We start from the raw sequence: 22,964 nt of genomic DNA, 5'->3' as shown, positions 1-22,964 counted from the left end.
CCTCTGTGCCTATGCACACCCTCTCCTGTCTGGCCTAAATTGTTCCTCTTCAACCAGTCCATTCTTTTCACCTCCCTTGGTTCCTGCCTTGAAACCCATCTCCTAGAGGAAGTCCTCCTGGATTGCTCCCCAGCAGCACCCACACAGTTTTATTCCTCAGCCACACTTAATTGCAGAATTGGATTTGGGTCACCTCAGAGCAGTCATACAGTGTGTCCCCCCAGTGTAAACACTCTTCAGGAGAGGGGCTGGGTTTTCAATTCTTGTGTCTCCCCCTCCCCCTGCATGGTGCCAAGGCTGTGGTGGGCACAGAGGGGTGCTCAGGAGCACCCTGTAAGTGGAGTCTTGGCTCACAAGCTCTCTGCCAGGACCCACAGCTGCTCTTCCTGAGCCAACAAGTCTGAGAGGAGCAGGGAGACCTTGAAAAACTGGGATAGGAGCTTATCTCTCCAAGTATTAATCACCTCATAAAACCTGTATTTATTTAGTTGCTGGTAGGTCCTTCTTCCTGGAGGTAGGAAGCTGTTATTCTTGGAGATACCAGCCGGGCTTGGGCCAGGACGCCCCGAGGGAAGAGGGCGACTGGTGGACTCCAGCATCACAGGGAGCCTGGAAGGCCTGACGCAGGGGGCCTGGGTGACAATTAGGGCAGCAAGGGAAGGGCATGGGGCACCAGCCTGGAGGTGTCAACCAGGGAGAGACATCAGCCCCTGCCTCCACTCTGCTGCAGGAGACGGCCAGTCTGACCATGGCCTGACTTGCGAACCTACTATGTGCCAGGTACCCCAGGATGTCTCTGCTCTGAGGAGCCGACACTGGCCAGGTGGAGTTGGAAGGCTTTGGCCACAGGTTCCAAACAGAGGCAGAAGGGGAGCGGGCAGGCTTGGCAGGAAATCTCTAAAGATGAGACACTGGTTTGGGGGACAGTCACCCCAGGGAAGACCAGGCCCATCCTCAGAGCCTCTGAAGACAGAGAGCAACTTCTTCAGAGGAGAAACTCAAAGGCAGCAGCTGACGAGGGAGACCAAGGAAAGCCAGAGAAGCTGGAGGGATCTGGGCAGAGGGAGAGAGAGGCCCATGAAGGACAAAGATGCATTGAAGTGGCAGGCAAGGAGAGCGGGAGAGGGGAAGTTGGGGGGAGAGGGAGGAAAATGGACGCTGAGACTATTTAGGGCAGCGGGTGGACCCCACAGGGCAGGGGCTCTGAACAAGGACACAGAGCAGCATGCCCACCTCCAAAGCTATCCCGGATGGATCTTTTTTTTTTTTTCCAAAAAAAAAAATCAATTTAGGAAGAACAAAATGAAGCGACATTTTAATCTGCTAATTGAATTTAGGGGCCATAATCAGTGTTTGAAAATGCCCAGGGATTACGGTGATTTACAGCTGGGATGGGAATCAGCCGGGCCTCAGCCTTATCGGGTGTGCAGAGGAGCCTGCTGGGAAGTCCAAACGCAACGGAAAATACCGTGTGAAAACCCATTTATAGTCAAAGAGGGGGAACTGGCCTGGCCAGGTCAGCCGCCTGGGCTCTGCCCCAGGGTGAGGCCCTTCAGATTACTCTCCAGGCCCCTCCCCCAGCCCCTGAGCTTTGGAAGCCCCATCTCACCTGGCATGACCCCTTCATATCCACCCCCTTCTAGACCCTCCTGGAACTTGTAGGCCCAGCCTACGCCCCCTCTTCCAAGAAGCCTTCCTGGACTCCATCCTCCCTCACTAACCTCAGTCTCCTCTGACTTCCTGCCTCCCTTCACACTCACACCTGCTGAAGGGTAAAGGGGAAGGCACTGCTTTGAGAATCAAAACACCCAGTTCAGGTCCCAGCTCAGCCACATCCCTAAAAGGACAAGCCAGGCCTGCCATGGGCCTCAATTTTCTCCCTGCCTAATGGGGGTAAAAAACCCTCCCTCCAGGGCAGCTGCTGAGAGGTTAAATGAGATAACTGGATGGAAACCATCCAGGCAGATGGAAGGGATCCTACGACCACAGCGTTAAACAATTTACTGTCTTCCCTTGGGTTATGCCCAATTCTGTCTGATGTGCTTGCTTTGTGTCTCTCATTTCCCAGTGAGCCTGGCACTGTCTGTGAGCAAGGCTGGGTCTACCTCAGTCACCCCTACTTTTCTTCCTCTAACAAGTCATCCAGCCATCCCACCACTCTCCCCCACCCACCCTACAAATATTCCTTGGTGTCCTCCACCCGCCAGGCACAAGATTCCACTCCGGAGAGGAACCTGGCGGGAAGACATGGATTCCTCCCTCAAGCCCTCCCCATCTGTGTGTAAACAGACATGTGGATGGACTAAGGCTCGGCCAACGCCTCTGCGCTGAGAGAAGTGCAGGCACCAGGTGGTGGGACACAGGGACAGAGAAAAGAATTCAGCCCCAGAAGGCTTCAGGGAAGAGGTGGCTTTTGAGCTGGGCCTTGAAGCCCAAGTGGGATTTTCATCTTTGGGGACTGTGGGGAAGGGCATTCTTTGCTTAGGGAAAAGCAACAATTTTGTTCCCACTTCCTTTACCCCTCTCCCTCCAACAAGACTGTGACTTTCTGGGGGCCAGCCCCGTGGCCTAGTGGTTAAGTTCTGCATGCTCCACTTCGGTGGCCCAGGTTTGGTTCCCAGGAGCGGACCTACGCCACTCGTTGGCGGCATCAATGCTGTGGTGGTGACCCACATACAAAATGGAGGAAGACTGCACAGATGTTAGCTCAGGGCAAATCTTCCTCAGCAAAAAAAAGGACTGATTTTCTCAAAAGCAGAGACATCCTTCTGTCTCCCACCATGTGGCCAAGCCCTGGACTAGGTCATAGTATTCACAACCACTTAACAGACAAGAAGACTAAGGCTCAGACAGAAGTATCCAGGCTAGAGCTCAAACCCAAGCTTTGGGACCCCAGTGCCTTGAAGCGTGGGGCCTTGAGGATCTCAGAACAGCAGGAGGCGTCCACTTGAACCTCGGGTTAAGCATCGCTCTGTCCCGGATGCATGGGGATGAGTGCCAGGCACTGCATACCTCCTATGTGTAAGCTGCTTCACAAAACCCAGCTCCTTGAGCCTTCAAAAGAACCCTGAGAACAATTATTATTACCCCATTTTACAGATGAGGAAACTGAGGTCCCACAGCTAGTATAGGATGAGGCCAGTATCCCACCAGATGGGTCTGACTCTGTAGTCCAGGAGCATAACTCTGCCCCTTCCGCCTCCAGCCAGTAGAAGCCCTGCAGCCTCATCCACTGCAGAGGGAATGAAAAGCAGATTATCCTGGGCAGCCGTGCCTCCCTTCTTCACCTGCTGAGACCCTGAAGAGCCTGGCTTCAGGCACCGGACATGTCCATGAGAATGTAGAAACACTTTTATTGAGTTGAAAAACAGAAAGCTCCCAAACTATTGATTAACAAAAACAGCCTCCTGATGTCTGGAACTCAACAAATAGAAAGGCTTCTGAGGTTACTCATTTCTTTGTTTTTACATTCACTATCTTTTTTACTTAAATAAAGATGTTTTGAAAAGAAGAGCTTCACTGTTTCTAGGCTCTGAAGTCAGAAAGGAAAAAAAGAAAAAAAATTTTTCAACCACCTCCATGACCTTTTTCTCTGCAGGGAGAGGGGGGCAGGGATGGGAGATGGGAAGAACAAGTGTTGGTTGAGCGCCGACTTGATACCCAGGACCGTGCTGGGCACTTAACTCATGGCCTCTTTAATTTAATTTATTCTTCCCACCAACCCACTTTACAGATGGGAAAGCTGAAGCTCCTGCAGGCTCTGCCTGGAGACACAGCCAATTTGCCGATGGGCTGATTTGCACCCCAAGTCTACGTATGCGCACACATACACACTCGCCTGCACATGCACAGCGTAGCACCGTGAGAGGGATCCTGGACTGGGAGTCAGGTGACCTGGATTCTAGTCCCAACTCAGCCACCAACTCACTGTGGGACCCTAGGAAATCGGAGACTCTCTGAGGACTCCTCCAGCCCTGGCATCGTCGGGTCTACACATGCCCTCGCTGGGAAGCCTGGTACCTTAGCAGCCCCAGGCTACCTTCTGATGCTCCACTCGCATCCCACGAGATGTCTGCCCTCTCACTCCCCTGAGCAGCCTTACTCACGCAGGTGGCCCTGGAGCAGCCAGAAAAGTCTTAGCCCTCCTAGTGCCTTCTGCTCTCCCCTCTTCCCCCTTTGGCCCACATCCCTGCAGAAAGCACTAGGCTGGGGCTGGACCTCCTGGGATGCTGCAGAGCCCAGGGGTCAGGGGCTTACTTGGGACTGAGCACTGGCTCTACCACTCACGTGCTGTGCCTCCTGGGGCCAATGACTCAACCTCCCTGAGCTTGAGTCTCGCCTCCATGGGCCCAGTAATGGAGTCTGCCTCCCAGGGTTGCTACGAGAATGGCAACAATGAAGTGCCTGGCACATAGTGAGAGCTCTCGGTACTACGGTTACGATGATTCATATTCACTGCTTCCTGGGGGTGGGGGTCTTCAAGGCTCCGTTTATGCTCAAAGGCACAACCCGAGGGGCCGCGGAGGGCCGACATCTCGCCCAGGCTCCACTCGCCAGAGCAGGGGGCCTGGAGGAAGGGGGCGCTCTGCAGTTCACACGAAGGCCCCTGGGGCTGCCTGGTGCCCACCTGGCCCTGGGGCTGCTCCCATTGGGGGAGGGGTCCCATGCCTGATGGGATCCAGCAGTGTCAGACCAGCGCGCCTAAGGGGCCCCCGGCGCAGACACTCACCAAGCAGCTGGACGCCCCGCGTGAGGCCGTAGACGTCCACCAGGGCCCAGAGCGGGTCGGCCGTGCGGACCCCATTGAAGAAGAGCATGGCGGCCGAGTCGTTGATGCGGTAGAACACACGGCCCTTCTTGTCCACCCAGAAGGCGATGATGTTGCCCTCGTTGGCAAACTCCTCGGGCAGCGCCTTGGCCCAGAAGCCGCTCTGGGACACCAGGTCGGGGCAGGCGTACTTGGGCAGCGAGTCCGGGTGGATGCGGGACGGGTCCTTGCTTGTGAAGCCCAGCCGCAGCGCCCCGCTCCAGCAGCACTGCTTCTTGGTGATCTGGGCAGAAGGGGGCCGGCCTCAGACAGCCTCTCCCTCACTGTCAGTGAGCCCAAGGGGAAGGGAGCGTGCCCTTCTCTGCAGACCCCCTACCATGGGGAGTCCCACAGCCCAGCTCACCCACCACTCAGGCTCCTTTCCCTCCCTCGGCAGCCTTCCCGCCAGTCTGGTGACAGCTAGTGGTCCCCATGGCCACTCCCCTACCCCACTCCTCCTTTGTCACACAGGGACAATTGAGAAAAGAGTACGGAAGAATAAAGAGACAGAGGAGGGATGAGGAAGAGCAGAAACAGCAGCAGAGAGGAAAAAGCAAGGCAGGGTGTAGTGATGGCCGTGCCAGACAGCAGTGACCGGGGGAGAGAGCTCAGGGGCCCGGGGAGAGACAGTGATGGAGAGCGGGAAGGGAGGCCCCACCTTCAGCCTGACTTGCTCATAGATGAGGACTGGGCGGTTACTGAAGGTGATGGCGTTGCAGAAGCTGGCCTGCCTCTTAACGGCCTTGTGGCTGAGGTCCATGAGGATCTGGGAGCCCTTGGTGTGGGGGTGGAAGAGCAGCGGCGTGGCCGGGAGCCCCCCGCCCGGCAGCACCGGCGGGCAGTGCTTCTGCTTGTGATGGCATCGGTGAGAGGTGACAGGGAAGGGGCCCCCGATGGAGTCTGCAAAGGAACAAGCCACAGCATCAGAGAACTAGGCAGTCCAAGAGCTGGACCGGGGTCCCCTAGGGAAGGGCAGAGGGCTGGGGCATAAGCAGAAGTCACCCCACTGCCCAGGATTTCTACCATCATCGCCAACCACCACCACTGCCACTTTCTGCCACCATCCTTCTCCTGCTGCCATCTATTGCTATTTCCCACTTCACCATCCACCACCACCTACCCTCATCCTCCACCCATCACCTCCCATCACCACCATCTACCCTCATCCTCCACCCATCACCTCCCAGCACCACAATCTACCCTCATCCTCCACCCTTCACCTCCCATCACAACCATCTACCCTCATCCTCCACCCATCACCTCCCATCATCACCACCTACCCTCATCCTCCACCCATCACCTCCCAGCACCATCATCTACCCTCATCCTTCACCCATCACCTCCCATCATCACCAACTACCCTCATCCTCCACCCATCACCTCCCATCATCACCATCTACCCTCATCCTTCACCCATCACCTCCCAGCACCACCATCTACCCTCATCCTTCACCCATCACCTCCCATCATCACCAACTATCCTCATCCTTCACCCATCACCTCCCAGCACCACCATCTACCCTCATCCTTCACCCCTCACCTCCCATCATCACCAACTACCCTCATCCTCCACCCATCACCTCCCAGCACCATCATCTGTCAACATCTTTCACCATCCCCTCCCATCACAACCATCTACCTTCATCCTTCACCCATCACCTCCCAGCACCACCATCTACCTTCACCCTTCACCCATCACCTCCCAGCACCACCATCTACCCTCATCCTTCACCCATCACCTCCCAGCACCACCATCCACCCTCATCCTTCACCCATCACATCCCAGCACCACCATCCACCCTCATCCTTCACCCATCACCTCCCAGCACCACCATCTACCCTCATCTTCCACCCATCACCTCCCAGCACCATCATCTACCCTCATCATCCACCCATCACCTCCCAGCACCACCATCTACCCTCATCCTCCACCCATCACCTCCCAGCACCACCATCTACCCTCATCCTTCACCCATCACCTCCCAGCACCACCATCTACCCTCATCATCCACCCATCACCTCCCAGCACCACCATCTACCCTCATCCTCCACCCATCACCTCCCAGCACCACCATCTACCTTCATCCTCCACCCATCACCTCCCAGCACCATCATCTATCAACATCTTTCACCATCCCCTCCCAGCACCACCATCTACCCTCATCCTCCATCCATCACCTCCCAGCACCACCATCTACCATCATCCTTCACCCATCACCTCCCAGCACCACCATCTACCCTCATCCTCCACCCATCACCTCCCAGCACCACCATCTACCCTCATCCTCCACCCATCACCTCCCACCACCACCATCTATCATCCACTGCTCCTCACTAGTATTTGCCACCATCTACCTTCCACCATCTACCATTGTGATAAATCACTGTTTACTACCAACGTCCACCACCTTTCACCGTCTCTCACTACCACCATCATTTATTTTATTCAACAAATATTCCTTACGTATCTGCTGAATACCAAGCCTTGTCCTAGGCACTGGAGATATAGGCACAAAACATACATGGATCCTGTCCTCAAGAAGCCAACAGTCCAGGACGGGAGATAAGACACGGACAAAAATCACAATACAAATGGCAGACAGTGATAAGCACCAAAAGGACGTACAGGCAGGTCACTTCTCAGGAAGGCCTCCTGGGGGGTGGGGGCAGGCATCAGAGCTGGGCTGATCAGGCTGGACTGCAGTGAACATGTGACCATGGGGCTGCCATAAAGACCAGCAAGCGAGGTCAAGCAGCCTTGGCGCAACAGCCCCTGGACCACACCCACCTCTTCCCACCTTGGCTGCCTTCTTGCTTTACACTGCCCGTGCCTGCAACATCCTGGACACAGGTGGGCCTCTTCACCAAGCTTCCTAACAGAACTCCGATCTGCCTCAAAAACCCCTGACCAGAGAGGCACAGCGCTTTCTTCCACAGATGGCTCTACCACACCCCAAAACAGGATAGAGTGCAGCACAGGGCTTGGACCAGGAGAGGGTGCTTTACAAACACGTGTGGTTGGCATCCAGGAGACAGGGCAGAGAAGAAAGAACATGGGATGAGGTGTCGGTGGCTTGTGTCTGTCACTAACTGGCTGTGTGACTTTGGGGAAGTCACTTCCCCTCTCTGGCACAATGGATGGCCTCTACTCTGTGGCTCTAAGACACGTATCAGCAGCACTGGCAGCATTAATGCACAGCCTTGGTGGCTGAGGGCAAGGGAGGGGAGGTGTTCATTTCTTCCCCAAGATCTGTGTGCTGTCCACCATGAAGGGCAGCCCTGGCCCATCCCACCATCTTGAGGAAAGAGAGACATGGAGGATGGGGAAGATGGGGGCGGGGAAGTAGAAAGCCACAGAATGTGACAGAGGCCTTCTGGGATGTTGCAAATTTTGGTCCCTCCGAGGCAGAAATTTAATAATGCAGAAAGCTCCGCCAGCATCAGGCGTGCCCAGATCCCTTCCACACCCTAAAGAGGAGGAGGGGTTTCCAGGACGCAGAGGAAGACAGGCGGGATGAGAGAGGGAGGGAGGGATCCCAGATCCCAGAAGGCCCAGACTTCAGACCAGGCCGCGTTTGCATTCGTTTGCATCACTTTGCCTCTTTGCTCCCTCTTTCCCAGAGGGCCCCAGACACCAGGGTCCACAGTCCAGGGCCAGCCAGATACCTTGTGCCTCAGCCTCCAGGCCTCCCTGGAGCAGCTTCCCGCACACTCGGCCCACGAGGTGGCAGGTGGGAGTGGCCCAAGGACGAGCTTGCCTTGCTCTCACTAAGGAGAGAAGAATGGACTCGCTAACAGCACTCAAGGGCTTTGAAAGCCTCCAAGCAGTGAGGGTTGAAATTGCTCAGAGGAGACCCAGACAGTCTGGGAAGGCTACCTGGAAGAGGCTGAGTGGCCCCTCGATAGTGCAGAGCAGGGGAACCCATTCCAGGGAAGGGGACAGTTGGGGCAAAGCACAGAGCATGGCACTGGCTACAGGTGCCCTGCCTGGAAGAGGTGCCCATTGGGCTCAGGCCAGCCTCAGACACAGCTTGACTCTTCGTTTCAAAAAATACCTGCTGGTGAAAGGTAATGTTACACATTATTTAGGGATGTATACATATGTAGAAATGAAAGCATAAAGGAAAAAAATACCCGCTGGGTGAATGGATAACAAACTGTGTACAGCTATACAGTGGAATACTACTCAGCAGTGAAAAAGGAATGAACTATTGATATGAGCAGCAACATGGATGAATTTCAAAATAATTATGCTGAGTGAAATAAGCCAGCTTAAAAGAAAAGCATACACAATTCATGGAGTAACTTCAGGGCCGCCATTCCTTTCAAAACCCTTCCTCTCCCTCCACCCTGTCACATTCGTATCAATTCTAAGAAATACACACTGAGCTATAGTGATAACAAGAGATTGGTGATCACCTGGGGATGGTGGGGAGAGAGAGGGAGGGATTACCAAGCGGCATAAGGGAACATTTGGGTTGATGGATGTGTTCACTATCTTGATTGTGGTGATGGTTTCATGGGTGTACGCAAATATCAAAACCCACCCAATTACACACTTTAAACATGTGTGGTTTAGTGTATGTCAATTCTACCTCAATAAAGCAGTGTTTTTGAGCCTGCTGAGCCCAGCAACTCATTAGAGCCTCTCCCATGAGAGGCCTCCCCAGCCTCCACTCAGAATCCAAGGACCAACTGCAGGGCTTCAGCTTCCTTCAAAAATGCTTCCTCTTCTTCCCACCCATCCTGGGTGGGGTCCTGGGGCCCTGGGTAAAGGTCTAGAAAACACTGGCTCTGGGCAAATATGGTGGAGACACCAAGGGAGTAGAGACCCAGGCCCTGGCAGGACCATCCCCCAGGGTTTCCCTTCCACAGGGAGGGTGTTGGATAGACAAGGACTGCAGCCCAGCCACCCTGGCTGACAGCAGGACCAATGGAGAATGCGAGATCTGGGAACTCCGGTCCCTGGGGGCACAATGTGCACCCAGACATGTGGCCTCAATAAGGCACACTTATGGGCACATACATACATCTGTCAGCACATGAGGGTAACCCAGACCCTAGGAGACATGGGAGGAGAGAGACTTATCCCTTCCCTGATCCCTTAGACCAGGAATCACTCATCTACATATGAACCATGCACACAGAGACGTACAAAACAGTACATATAAAACACACACCCATCACACATGGGCCATACACATCTAATAATAATGGCAGCCATTTATCAAGAGCTAACATGTGCCAGGCGCTAAACTGGGAGTTTTACATACACTTACTGGTTTCACCCTCACAGCAAACTTAGGAGGTGGGAGGGACATTACCAGCCCATTTTACTGATGATGAATCTGAGCCTAACAGAGATTGAGTGGCTTGCCCAAGGCCACACAGCCAGCAGGAAGGGGCTCTAGGAGCCAAACCCAGGCAATCTGACTGCAGGGCCTGTGTTTTAGCCATTAAGCATTAATAGCCAAGAAAGCATGGGTTTGGTGTGCTGGATACATTTTTTTAAATGCACATTAAAATAGGATTATAATTGTAAAATACAGAAAAAAAATGTTCATCCACAAAAGCATCTCATGTAGCACACTGGAGGGTACCTGGAACTCTATTATGATGCTTTCATGATACATGTGTGTATGTCACCAAAACACAGAAGTACACACCATGTTTTCATAACATTGCCCTCATACATGGTTGGTAGGATGCAAAATGGTGTAGCCAATGTGGAAAACGGCTTAGCAGTTTCTTATAAAGCTAAACACCTACCATACGACCCAGCAGTCACACTCGTGGGCACTTACCCAAGAGAAATGGAAGCACACCCGCACAATGACCTGTACACAAATGTACAGCGGCTCTATTCATAATAATCCAAAACTGGAAACAGCTCAAACGTCCTTTAGCTGGTGAATGGACAAATGAAATGTGGTACATCCACACAATGAATACTACTCGGCAAGAAAAATGAACGGAGGTATGATACGACGAGGAGGAACCTCAAAAGCATGTTAAGTGAAAGAAGCCAGATTCAAAAGGCCACATACGGTCTGATTCCATTCGTATGACATTCTGGAAAAAGCAAAACTATAGAGGTAGAAAGATCAATGAGTATCAGAGTTTGGGGACAGGAAGAGAGATGACTACACAGCAGCACAAAGGAAGTTTCTGCGGTGACAGAAATGTTCTATATCTTAATTGTGGTAGTGGTTACACACATACATTTGTCAAAACTTACCAAACTACATATTTTAAAAGGATGAATTTTATTATGTATAACTTATACCTCAAAAGCAACAACAACTACTACCCACCAGACCTTCATTAAGATGGAGGAAAGGGAGGCTGGAAACCCCGACCACCACAGCCCCCATCACCCCACTGCAGGCAGCGTCTAGGATCTGGACCATCTGACAGGAGACCCCAAGGCCTCGTGGGGCCTGCCACTCTCAGCCTTAAGCTCTTTCCACATCTGTGAAGTGGGGGTGCTGTTCCCTGCCCCCTCTGGGTATGAGGAGAGCACTTGAGCAGCTGTGAAGCCCCTTCACAGATTCCAGGGCCCCAAGGTCCCGAGCTGTCTCCTCCTGCCCACAGTGTGGTCTCCGAGGCTGTCGGGCCAGCCCTGGATGCAGGGGCTCTCTGGGCTCTGTCCTCAGCCCCATCTCTGTCCTCGAGCTCACTATGTGATCAACACCCAGCAAGCCACCTCAGTCGGGATGACTTGAAAACCCTCTCTGGCCTGCTGAGCATCTCCTGCCCGTGGACCATGGTCACTTGCCACTTGGCAGGCCCCAGCTGAACTCCTGACCCTAACTCGCCAGCCCTACCATGTCCCCCGGGCCACAGTGCAGTCTTCGAGCACCCCACACCCAACCTGCCAATCCCACCTCAGAAATCAACATCCCTGTGCTCTGCCCGCGCCTGGCCTCCCTGCTGCCACAGCCGTAGCCCAGGCCTCATTGCATTTTCAACAAAGGCCAGGCCACCATGTACAGCCACATAGGCTCTGCCCTGGACACCTCCATGGGCTGCCATTTTCATGGACTACATAGGAATGGTGCCCTCAGAGTGCCCAAGGTGGCAGCCCTGACCAGGGTGATCACCACCTCCCCAACCCCTGCCGTCCCTGCTTCTGAGCTCTCCCTCTTCCATCTCAACTGGCATTATGATGCAGGGGAGGAAGGAGAGAAGGCAAAATGAGAATTAACCCTGAGCACAGCTCTGATACCAAGGGCCAGAGGGGCAGCTGGGTCAGGGCTTCTTCCCTATACCATCCAAAAGGGCTCCCTTACTGCACTTTGACATACACTATGACCCCTTAAGGGCCCCATTCTATGGATGAGTGAGTTGCGATTCAGACTGGTTAACCAACTTGCTTGAGGTCACACAGCAATTAAGTGGCAGAGCTAGAACTCGAACCCTGGTCTTCCGATGTTATGTCTGGAGTCCTTTACCCTACTCAGCATCTAATACTAGAGCTCATTTTCCCCACGAATCCAAGATGGCAGGCGTAGTGGGAAAAGACCGCGTGGAGGAGGTGCTGGCCAGTCCCACTGAAGGAGCAGCCACAGCAAAGGGCCTCAAGACGCTGGGCCTGTGCACCGCACAGCTGCTTCCCCAGTGGCCAATGCTCCTGGGTAGGGCCCCAATCTTGCCATCTGGCTCCCGGCAGAGCTCCCAGGAGGCCCCCCTTAGTGACAGGTTTATGAGCTTCTCGGGAGCCACAGTGGGGGCACTCCGCTCAGGCGAGGCTGCTGCTGACACAATGGAAACTACCCCCCACAGCCCATTCCTCCTGGGCATTTATGAGCTGCAAGACACAAGCCTGGCCAGCCCTCCAGTGACCCTCACCCAGCTATGGACCACATTCCTGCCTCTTGGGATCCCAGGGGCAGATGCCTGGACACAAGGTAGCCTCCAGAGTGACCTCCCCACTGCCCCCACCAAGCTCTGCCCCAGAACCACCCTGGCAGAGCCCCAGATGCCCAGGCTCGGCTGAGCTGGGCTGCCAAGGAGAGACAGGGAGAGAGCAACACTAATGACAATGACCAACCTCTAAGTGGCTCAACAGGCAGTGTCTTCATTACGCCCCCAATGCCACTATGACACAGGTCCTCGCCAAGGTCACCCAGCCAGAGTAAAGAGCCCAGATCTGAACGCAGGCCTGCTGCCTCCAAACCCAGCAGCTCTGTCACTAACTGTGAGACCTCTGGGAGGCTCACTTTTCTTGTCTGTAAAATGCGGGTCATGGCAGACCATGGCAGAATCATGGGATTCTTGTGAGGATTACATGAGATGATGTATGTAAAACTAACTCAGTAAATGGCTGCTATAATAATAATAATAGTTATATATAATAGTTGTTAATAATTATATTAATAATTATTATATAATAATTATTATTATTGCTATTGACATCAATCTATGCTCTCCTACCTCCATACCTTTGCTCGAGCCATTCCCCCTTCCCCATGTATCTTCTCTCCCTGCCCCACTTGCACCTCTGCAAATGTCACTCATCTGTCAAGGCTCAGCTGAATCCCACTGTCTTCAGGATGGCCTCATTCTGAATCCGTGGCCCTGAATAGCAGTGCTGGCATGACTGTTTGCATCTCCTATGAGGGAGGCTTGTCTCTCTTTCTGGGCAGTGGAGTGGGGCAAAGAGCATGGGCCCTGGAGGCAGGAGGCCCTGGCTTCAAACTCTGGCCATGCCACAGACTTGCTGTGCGACTTCAGGCAAGTCACTTCACCTCTCTGAACCTTTATTGCTTTCTCTATAAAGTGGAGTCATCATAGCTGCCCTGCCCACCTCTCCAGGTGGTTGTGAGGACCCAATGAATTCATAGATGTGAAAGAATTCTGCAAACTTTAACACCTGATCCCAACATAAGGTCTCATTTTTTCTTATAAAAGCAACCACCACCACCATAGGAATCAGCTCATTTCAGCCCAGTGGGAGGCCAGACACTTCTGCTTTATTGTATCCCAAATGTCCTAATCCCAGATTGCCGGGTGGTCCTGATTTGGACTAGCTTATATGCATTCATTGAACAGCGCTCTCTCTGGGGAAAAGACTTTGGGAGCCAGCTGGAAGGGTGGGAGAGCAGGTCGGGGTGGGGGCCTAGGTGAGAGAGATGATTGTAAAACTGGGCAGATGTGAACATCTCTGGGTTCCTTAAAGGGACCCACCTCCCTCAGCTGCCTGTTGCCTCTAGGTTTGGCCCAAGCCCATTTCTCTGCCAGGAACCTTTCCTTCCTCCTTCCCACCTACGTACCTGCCTTTCTCTCACTCATGCTTCAGACCTTGATTTTAAAGCCCACTTTCTCCCAGAAGTCTCTGACCCCAGACCAGGTTAGGGGCCCTGCTATGGACCTCCAAGGACCCCACACATCCCTACCAGAGCATCTAGCACCCAAGCAGCCTTTCTCAATTCTGATTTCTCCACAGAATTAGGCCGAAATGCCCTGGGGCATCCACTGTATGCAATGACCTGACTCGTCTTCTCCATACCCAGAATGGTTCTGGTTACGCGCCATCTTTGGGCGAGTTGAGAAGAGAGTCACTCAGATCATTTTCTGTCTTCTGGGCACAGCTTTCCGGCTAGGGAAGGCTGCAGGGTTATTTGTGTCAGTCTCCCTGAAGGACTGTGAGCCTCCTGAGGGCAGAAACCATAGTCTTTTTTTTTTTTTTGGCGAGGAAGATCAGCCCTGAGCTAATAACATCTGATGCCAATCCTCCTCTTTTATTTTTTTTCTGAGGAAGATTGGCCCTGAGCTAACATCCATGCCCATCTTCCTCCACTTTATATGGGACACCACCACAGCATGGCTTGACAAGCGGTGCGTCGGTGTGGGCCCGGGATCCAAACCTGCGAACCCCAGGCCACCGAAGCAGAGCGCGCACGCTTAACCGCTTGCACCACCAGGCCGGCCCAGAAACCATAGTCTTTTTTACTACTGTTTCCCGAGTGCATAGCTCAGAGCACACAGTAGGTACTCAATAAAAGCTGTTGAACGAATTTCCGCTGCTCAATTCTTCAATCCCCTGATTAATTGGCAAGTGTCCAGGGACCACCTACTTTGTGACTTGCCCTTTCTGGTGTCCTGTGGAGAAATTAGAGAAAAAGGGAATAGAGGGACAGCTGTCTTCACTGCCTAGCACCAAGATCCCACACTACATGCCTGACTACAACCCTGCCTCCTCAAGAACCTTCAATAGCTCCCTGTTTGCCTGCAGGAAAAAGGAGAAAAGGAAGGTCATGAGAGTTGATTCTTTCCTGTGTATGAGATACTGCACCTGATGCCTTTCATACACAACCTCATCTCACCCTCCCAATCCCTGCAAGGTAGGGATCCGTGGGAAGCAGCCTCTAGGATGGGCCTAATTGTCCCCACATCCACCTCCTGACAGTCATCTGCTTTTATAGTCCCCTCCCCTTGCATGTGGAGTGGCCTAGCAATTGGCTTCTAATGCATTGAACACAGCTGAAGTAATGGGATGTCGCTCCCAAGACTGGGTTATAAAAAACGTTCAGCCTCCATCTTGGTTCCTCTCTCTTGCCTCTCTCAGGTCTCTCCCTTTGGGGGAAGCCAGCTGCTGTGTTGTGAGGTAGCCCCATGGGGAAGCCATGTGGCGAGGGACCAAGGACTGCCAATAACCATGCAAGTAAGCTTGGATATGGATCCCCGTCCAGGCAAGCCTTCAGATGAGACCGCAGCCCCAGCCAACAACTTGACTGCAGCCTCCCAAGAGACATTAAGCTGGAGGCACCTACCTAAACTGTGTCAAGATTTCTGACCCATAGAAACTGTGAGATGATGAAATGTTTGTTGTTTTACGCCACTAACTTTTGGGGTAATTTGTTATATACCAATAGATATGTTATGCAGCAATACAGTATCAATTAGTCCCATTTTATGGATAAGGAAGCAGAGGCTCTGAGAGGTAATAACTTGCCCAGGGCCACATAGCCGGTAAGCAGCAGAGCTGGGCTCTAAACTCAGATCTGTCTCACTGTGCAGCTGTCCTCAGTGAGCCCCAGCTAGCTAGCCAGCATGCTCAGTGCCCTCTCCCCTGACTCCACCCTAGTCAGTTTCTCCATGACCTCTGCAGCCCCCATGTATATACATCTTCGCTGTATAACACAATGTTAGCACCCTATCATCTCCCCCAGAGCGCCCGGCTAGGTGTACAGCAGGCCCGCAGCTCCCTGGAAGACTGAATGAATTCACGATGATGAGGTGGGTGAAGGAGAGTGGCAGGGAGTGGGCGGATCGGCACCTTCACAGCCAAGTTAATCTCCACCCTGAGCCTCCTGCTCTCATTCACTCTGCGACATCCCAGTCTCTGACATTTCCAGCAGCCAGATGTGCACACAGCTGTGCTTCCCAGTATCCTCACTGCTGGGAGGGGACCAGCCCTCCCCCTCCCCCTCCTCTGTCCCAACCTGAGATTCCAGAAGGAGACTCCAGATGATAACTATTCTGGGTTCAGCTCCCTGTCTCTGTCTTCCCAGCGCCTCCCCAAAGCCGCCAGGCCAGGCCTAACAGAATGAGGGGGAGCACGGCTCAGTCACATAAACTCACACACCATGCAGACCATCACCCTTAGTTCCCCTTACACAAATCCACATTCACTCGTGTTTTCATACATGCACACACACAGCCGGTGCGTGTGCCTAATGGCGAACACAAGCACCCAAGGAATATTCTCTCCCAGGGGACCACCAGTGCTAGAGGAGGCAGAAGATGCAATCTTGGTCCTTAGAGGCAGCCAGGCACGTGTGTGTGTACACACTCACAAGCACACACAGGCCTGGAGGAGCCTCCGTGGAAACCTTCACAAAAGCACATCCATTGGCAGAGTGCTTACTATGCAGCAGGTGGGTGGCCCTTTACGCCCATTAGCTCACTTAATCCTTTCTACCGCCCTTTGGGGTAAACCTTACCATCCCCAATTTACAGAAGTGGACACTGAGACTCAGATGAAGGGACTGACCCAAAGTCACACAGCCAATAAGAGTGGAACAGGATTCAGACTCTCAGCAAGAACATCCGCCCACCTTCCCCTTCCTCTCCAACCTTGCCTGGCTTCATCGCCCAGCTCAGGTTGCACACCTTCTGAAGCCATCCATCCTTGACAGCTGCATCCCACCTGCCCCCTCAGGCCACCTGCAGCTCCAATGCCACATGGTCCAAAAGCCAGGGCCTGTACCCACACTATTCCCTCTCGCTCACTGACCAAGTGTCTGCTGGCACCCACTGTGTGCCAGACACTGGGCTGGGTTAAGACGATATGGAGACATAGCCACCTGATCCCCACCCTCCTGAAGCCCACAGCACGAGTGGGGTATGGGCGCGTGGGCGCACTATGTTCACAGATGTACCTGCCCAGCTGCGGTGAGCTCACCTGGGCCTAAGCCTCCAGAGCTGCTGCCAGGAGACAGACGGCTCCCTCTGTGCTAATCCCGGGTCTCATAAGGCCACTTGATACCCTTTCCCCTGCTGTGTGTTTAAGAATTAAGGAACCCAAGGAGGAGAAGTGGGGAGTCAGCTGTGGAAGGGACAAGCCCTGGCTTCCCCTCTGAGCCACCAGCTATGTGACCTCAGTCAGCCATTTCCCTTTCTGGGCCACAGCATCCCCTCTGTGAAAGGACAGGGTGGGAACCAATCTCTCAGGTCCCTGCACCCCAGCATCTAGGGTTTGTTGGTCCAGAGACCAACCTGGGAGTGACCAGCAATGGATCCATCCTTGCCCTGGGGAGTGCGTTGAAGGAGGTAGAGGAGGAAGCAGAAGGAAAGGGAGGGGAGGGGAGGGGAGAGGAGGCCTCCCAGGACTGCTGCTGCCTCCTTCTGTGTTCTCCCCACCCCCATCCTGCCCTCAAGACTGGGAGCAGCTCTGGAAATCTGCCCGATGAAAGAGATCAAGCATGTAACTGCTGAAATCATTTTCCAAATGGTAATTAATTTCTCTCATGGGTCCCCTGCCAGGCTGGTCCCAGAGGAGCCCGACTTCTCACCACCAGCCCTACCACACACACACACACACACACACACACACACACGACTCATGCAGAAACACTGACATATGCAGAATAACAAGGACATGTCACAAGCACAGAGTACCACAAATGTGGCTGCTCACACATGGAAACACACATGGACACACACAAAACCCCTTAAACATTACACAGATAGATACACATCATGCGGGTACACACACAGAGAGGCCCCAACACAGATACACAATCTGCAGACACCAGAAACATAGACAGCCAAAACACATCCACAAACACACAACCAGATAAACCCCCCAACACACAAACAGTCTGAGGTCACTCTGTCACCTCCCCCTCACCTCTCACTGTCACCCAGCAGTCCAAAATCTTCAGCTTCACGCAAACCAAAGTCCCAAGGCCCACAATGAAAATACAATCCAGAGCTACGTAACCATGACTTAGGGAGTCAGGCGGTGGGCTGAGAGCGCTCCTAGGGAGAAGGAACCCCCCTACGTCTCTCACTTCCCCCAACTCACCTCCCAGAGGAGGTGAAACCAGAGCCACTAGGATAGCCAGTGCACAGGTGTGGGCACACGCGGGCGTGGATGAGGACATGCACACAGGGGTTCTGGCTAAGGGGCTAGGTAGGGACAAGGGGCTAGGTAGGGACAAGCAACACCCCCTCTCCACACCCTGCTGTGTTGATGGTAGGCTGAGGCAGGGGCCAGGGCCACTTAGCAGGGGCCTAGCCTGAGGAGGGTGGTCGTGGCAAGGGCATGGGCACCAAGGCAGATGAGACATTTAATTAGCACTCACCAATGGCCACCCAGCCTGACGCCCAACTCCTAGAGTTTCCAGCCTACCCCAAGCTATCCTCCTGTCTCAGGGGGAGAGGGAGGGAAGATGACCCCGGCCTCAGAATGCCTTTCCAAGCCCTTTTGGTTTTCCCCATGTTAAGTCCTTGCTCACATTGTCTCATGCATTCCTCACAATAATCCTACGAGGAGGGTACTATTATTAGCTCCATTGACAGATGAGAAAACTGAGGCTCAGGAAGACACTCCTATAACACGTCTGTCTACTCCAGAGCATGAGCTCTTGACGACCATCTGCTGTCACGGGTGGTCTCGAGGTCCTCACTGCCCTCTGAAGCCTGTGCTCCAACGCAGCTGGAGGACAGCGTGCTGCATCCTGATCCTGTTCTGGGGGCCTCTCTGTCCTTCCCAGGCCACAGGCTTGCCCAAGCCTGACTCCAGCAGAAAATGCCAGTTGGCCCAGACCCTCTGCCACCAGGCCCCGCTGGGGCCAATGAGCCCTGAGAGGAGCCCCCGCCCCACAGAGAGGCAGGGCCAGGCCCAGGTCAGTCCAATCCGAATCTCAGGCCAAAGGCCCAGGCCACTGGCACTGCCCCTAGCCAGCTCTGGATTATGTGTCTTCAGGGCCTTCCATCTGTCACTTACACCTTCAGGCCCAGGACGAAATTCATTTCCTTTTAAGAGAGCCAATGATTTGCTTTTCCCATGTCTCCTTCCATGCCTTTTTCTTTTTAAATTAGAAATTACTCTCTCAAAGTCCAGAGCCTGGAAGGGGGAAGCCACCTGGTCACCAGTCCCAGCCAGAGCTTCCCACTCGCTCCTGCCACCACCCTCATTCCTTCTCGGGCCTCTCCCAGTGCCCACTGGACCCAGCAGATGGAGGCTGCCCCACCTCCTAATGCCCTGTCCGGGGGAGGGGGAGGGGACACAGGGGAGTGTGACAGGGACTCCGCAAGGTCAGCCCGGACTGTTCTGGAGCCAGCCAGTTTGTACAGGAACCCCAGCTCCTGGGGCCCAGCGATGACAAAACAAGTCTCTGGGAAGGCTCCCACTTCTGGGTCTGGTGCCACATAGGCCAGGTTACTCCTAAGATCACAGCGATGGAGCCCGGAGGGCATGGGCACAGGAGTTGGGGCAAGCAGGAGTCCTTCAAGGAGGGAGCCAGCTGGCGCTCCTCCCTTCCACCCCTTCACCTGCCTGCCTGTCCATCTGTCTAACTGGGGACGGGAACCCCAGGGGTCAGAAGTTCATTGGCCTCCCCAGCAGAGCACACACTTTGAGAACCACCGAGGTCAGGCAATGTGGGGGGCTGTCACTTGCCAACCCATGTGCTTAAGCACAAACTGGCACAGATACACACCCACAGATACCTCCAATGCACACTCATGAGCACAGACATGCACACACACTCATGTACACACGTGTGTGCCCACACATCTCTCCACGGCTCCATCATGGAACACAGCGCTGACCTCCATGGCCTGCATCCCAGGAGCCACCACTAGGTCCCCCCGGCTGTCTAACTGTGCTCTTCCTCAGTTCTAGGAGAGGAGGGTACAGACACCTGGGACCTCACATCCCACTTGGGGGCTGGTCAGCACCCTGGGGAGGTAAGAGGACAAGGAGACTTTGTGGGGAGACTCAGCTGCCCGACCTCTCACCAGCTGCCAGGGAAAGTCCCCCTCTTCCTGCTTATCCCAGCTCCCCTACATTCTCCCACCACAGTACCTGCCACCCAAAGGCACACCCTCCCATGGCCCTGGATTCCACTAAAGAATGAAGAGGCAGGGGGCTGACCATGCCCTCAGCCCCACTGCTCCTGGCCCCAGCCTCCCCAGGTGGTCCCCAGGCTGGGGATGGGCGGACCCCCAGTCATCAGCTGGGGCCTTACCGTGGAGGGTGCTCCGGGTGATCTGTCCCCCCATCGTGGGCAGCGGGCAGCACAGCCACCTCCGTTTGGCCGGCTGGCCTCGTCACCGAGCCGCCCTGGCCGCCAGCTCCCCTCCTCCTACCCCCCCTCCTCCCCCGTGGCCGGCAGCCGGCATGGCAGGGCTGAGCCTGCCCCTCCCGCGCCCTCACGCACTCCCTCCCGCACACGGCTGCCTGCCCGACAGGCCGGCCACACATGCACACACGCACACCCCTCTAGCCCTGCTCACTGCTGCCTCCCAGCTCCCACCCACTCCCCGAGCCTCCCCCACCTCCCCTCGCTGGTACAGGCAATGGGATCTGTCATGTTTATTTACATAAGGAGGAGGAGACTAGAGGCTTCCTGAAATAGCCAAGCTCCAGAAAGCACTGGAGATGCCCCAGCCGGAGCAGACACATAAACACACACACACACACACACACACACACACACACGCATGCACATATGCACATTCCCTATCACATACCTCATCACAGATACACACACACACACACACACACCCTCACCATTCGCCCAGACCTACAGCCTTTCACATGCCATCATGCACCTATGTGGGCGAGGTGATGAGGACACCATGGTGAGCAAAACAGACCTCATCCCTGCCCTCAAGGGGCTTACAATCCGGCTGGTGGAGCTTAATAACAAACAGCTAACACCGCTTCTTCCGGGGTCTACTGAAAGTACTTCAGGAGTATTAACTCCTTTGGTCGTCTCAGGCTGAATGATGAGTTCAGTATTATTGTTATTATTAATAGGTACCATTATTATGATCATCCTACAGATGAGAAAACTGAAACAGAGAGAGGTGACCAACCCAGAAAGCAGCAGGTGGGATGCAAACCCAGGCAGTCTGGCACTGGAATCCACACTTTTATCCCTGCACCAAACCATCCCTTTAATCACAAACATATACGAACACACGCCAATGTATACAGACCACATTACCCATCTACACCTTTCACACATATATGCACAAACACAGGCTCATAAGCGCTTATAAGCATTCACCATTGAACACACTTAGCCACCTACTGCCCACCAGACTCATACTCATGGTTACGTACACACCTTGCAATGTACACACTCCACACACGCACGCTCCCACAGACTCATGCAGTCTCTGGAGAAATCTTGAGTGTGGAACCTGGCAGCCCACATTCAGGAGAGAGGGAAAGGTGCAGACGGAGAAGGCAGGGGCGGCAGGAGGGCAGGCCCCTCCAGCCCTAGGCAAGCACGCTGGGGGAGCCCAGGGCATCACCAGAAGAGCAGCCCCCATGCACGGAGCGCTCACGGCGCACCAGGCACTGCGTGCACTGTCTAATTTATATTCCAGGTGGCAGAGGCTACTGTTTGTTAGGTTCATTTTACGGAAAAGAAAGCAGAGGCTCTGAAAGGCTCAGGAACTTGCCTAAGGTTACCCAGCAGGTCAGAGGCAGGGCCAGGACTCAAGCTCAGGTCTGTGGGACAATCTCATGGTCCATCATCCATCACAGGATCTCTGCAGGACAGGAGCCTCTCCCAGGACAACAGGACAGCTCCCTCCTCCCAGGCCCTGGCCCAGCCCCCAGCTCTTGTCCTTAGGGTCAGGGATCTGGGTTCCCAGGGAAAGAAGTGGATGGGGAGGGAAGGCCAGCAGGCGGAGGGGTGAGGGCTGGGGAAAGAGCCATGGGAAAGGCGGGGGCTGTCTCGTATCAGATGGAACTCAGAGGCCTGGACTCTGTGATGGGCTGTGCTGGGCCCTGAGCCCTCACTCAGGACCCTGTTGCTGCCACCCCTGTGTGGGTCTGGAGAAGGGTGAGGGGCATTTGAGCCTGACCTAGGGTCATCAGCCAGAGGGCTGGGCAGGCCTGGGTGAAAGTGCCCACAAGCCCGGCATGCTAATCCTTCTCCCAGACCAGAGGTGTGCCTGAGACTTCTCCCTGGGAGAAGCTGTGACACCCAATCCCACAAAAGGCTGCCCCTCTCTACAGGCACATGCTTGCTCGTGCCTGCACCCGGCCACACGGACACGCACACACACGCTCCATGGCACACATACCCAGGTCCTCTGGGGGAGGGAGGCTAAGCCAAAGTCTGGCAGAGGAAATAACCCAAATTCCTTTGTGGGGTAAATAATCATAATAACAGCAAACACAAGGCCTGACTGTGTGCCAGGCAGTTCTGAGCACATTACACTTACTAACTGGTTCAATCCTCATGACAACTCTAAGAGATAGGTTGCATTTTTACACCCATTTTACAGATGAGGAGACTGAAGCAAAAAGAGGCTGCTCTGGAGGCTGTTCCTGCAGCAGCAGAGTCAACCCACCTCATCCTGCCTGCTTTTTAATGCATCTGGCTGGGCTCTTCCCCATCAACCCCTCCCACATGACCAGCCTGGTTGTCCCACCCCCGGAGCACTGGGAACACTTCTT

At 54.2% G+C, this 22,964-nt stretch overlaps 1 protein-coding gene across 2 annotated transcripts in view; it reads right to left on the bottom strand.

The window, feature by feature from the left end:
- NEURL1 (neuralized E3 ubiquitin protein ligase 1) overlaps nucleotides 1–22,964 on the bottom strand; it is an 82,518-nt gene that overhangs the window by 14,658 nt on the left and 44,896 nt on the right. Inside the window, exons 1-3 of one of the 2 annotated variants that reach the window (XM_058543924.1) lie at nucleotides 20,512–20,783; nucleotides 5,466–5,707; nucleotides 4,730–5,051 (exon numbers count right to left, since the gene is read on the bottom strand). In XM_058543924.1, coding sequence (XP_058399907.1) covers nucleotides 4,730–5,051; nucleotides 5,466–5,707; nucleotides 20,512–20,545 — 598 coding nt within the window. In that variant the 5' untranslated portion in view covers nucleotides 20,546–20,783. Of the gene's footprint in view, nucleotides 1–4,729; nucleotides 5,052–5,465; nucleotides 5,708–20,511; nucleotides 20,784–22,964 lie in introns of those variants that run through there. The other variant, XM_058543922.1, reaches the window with a different exon arrangement.

Source organism: Diceros bicornis, chromosome 6 (assembly GCF_020826845.1).
Source record: "Diceros bicornis minor isolate mBicDic1 chromosome 6, mDicBic1.mat.cur, whole genome shotgun sequence".
Taxonomy (NCBI): domain Eukaryota; kingdom Metazoa; phylum Chordata; class Mammalia; order Perissodactyla; family Rhinocerotidae; genus Diceros; species Diceros bicornis.
The sequence above is the reverse complement of the archived record's forward strand: the minus strand, read 5'-3'. Positions and strand labels throughout refer to the sequence as shown.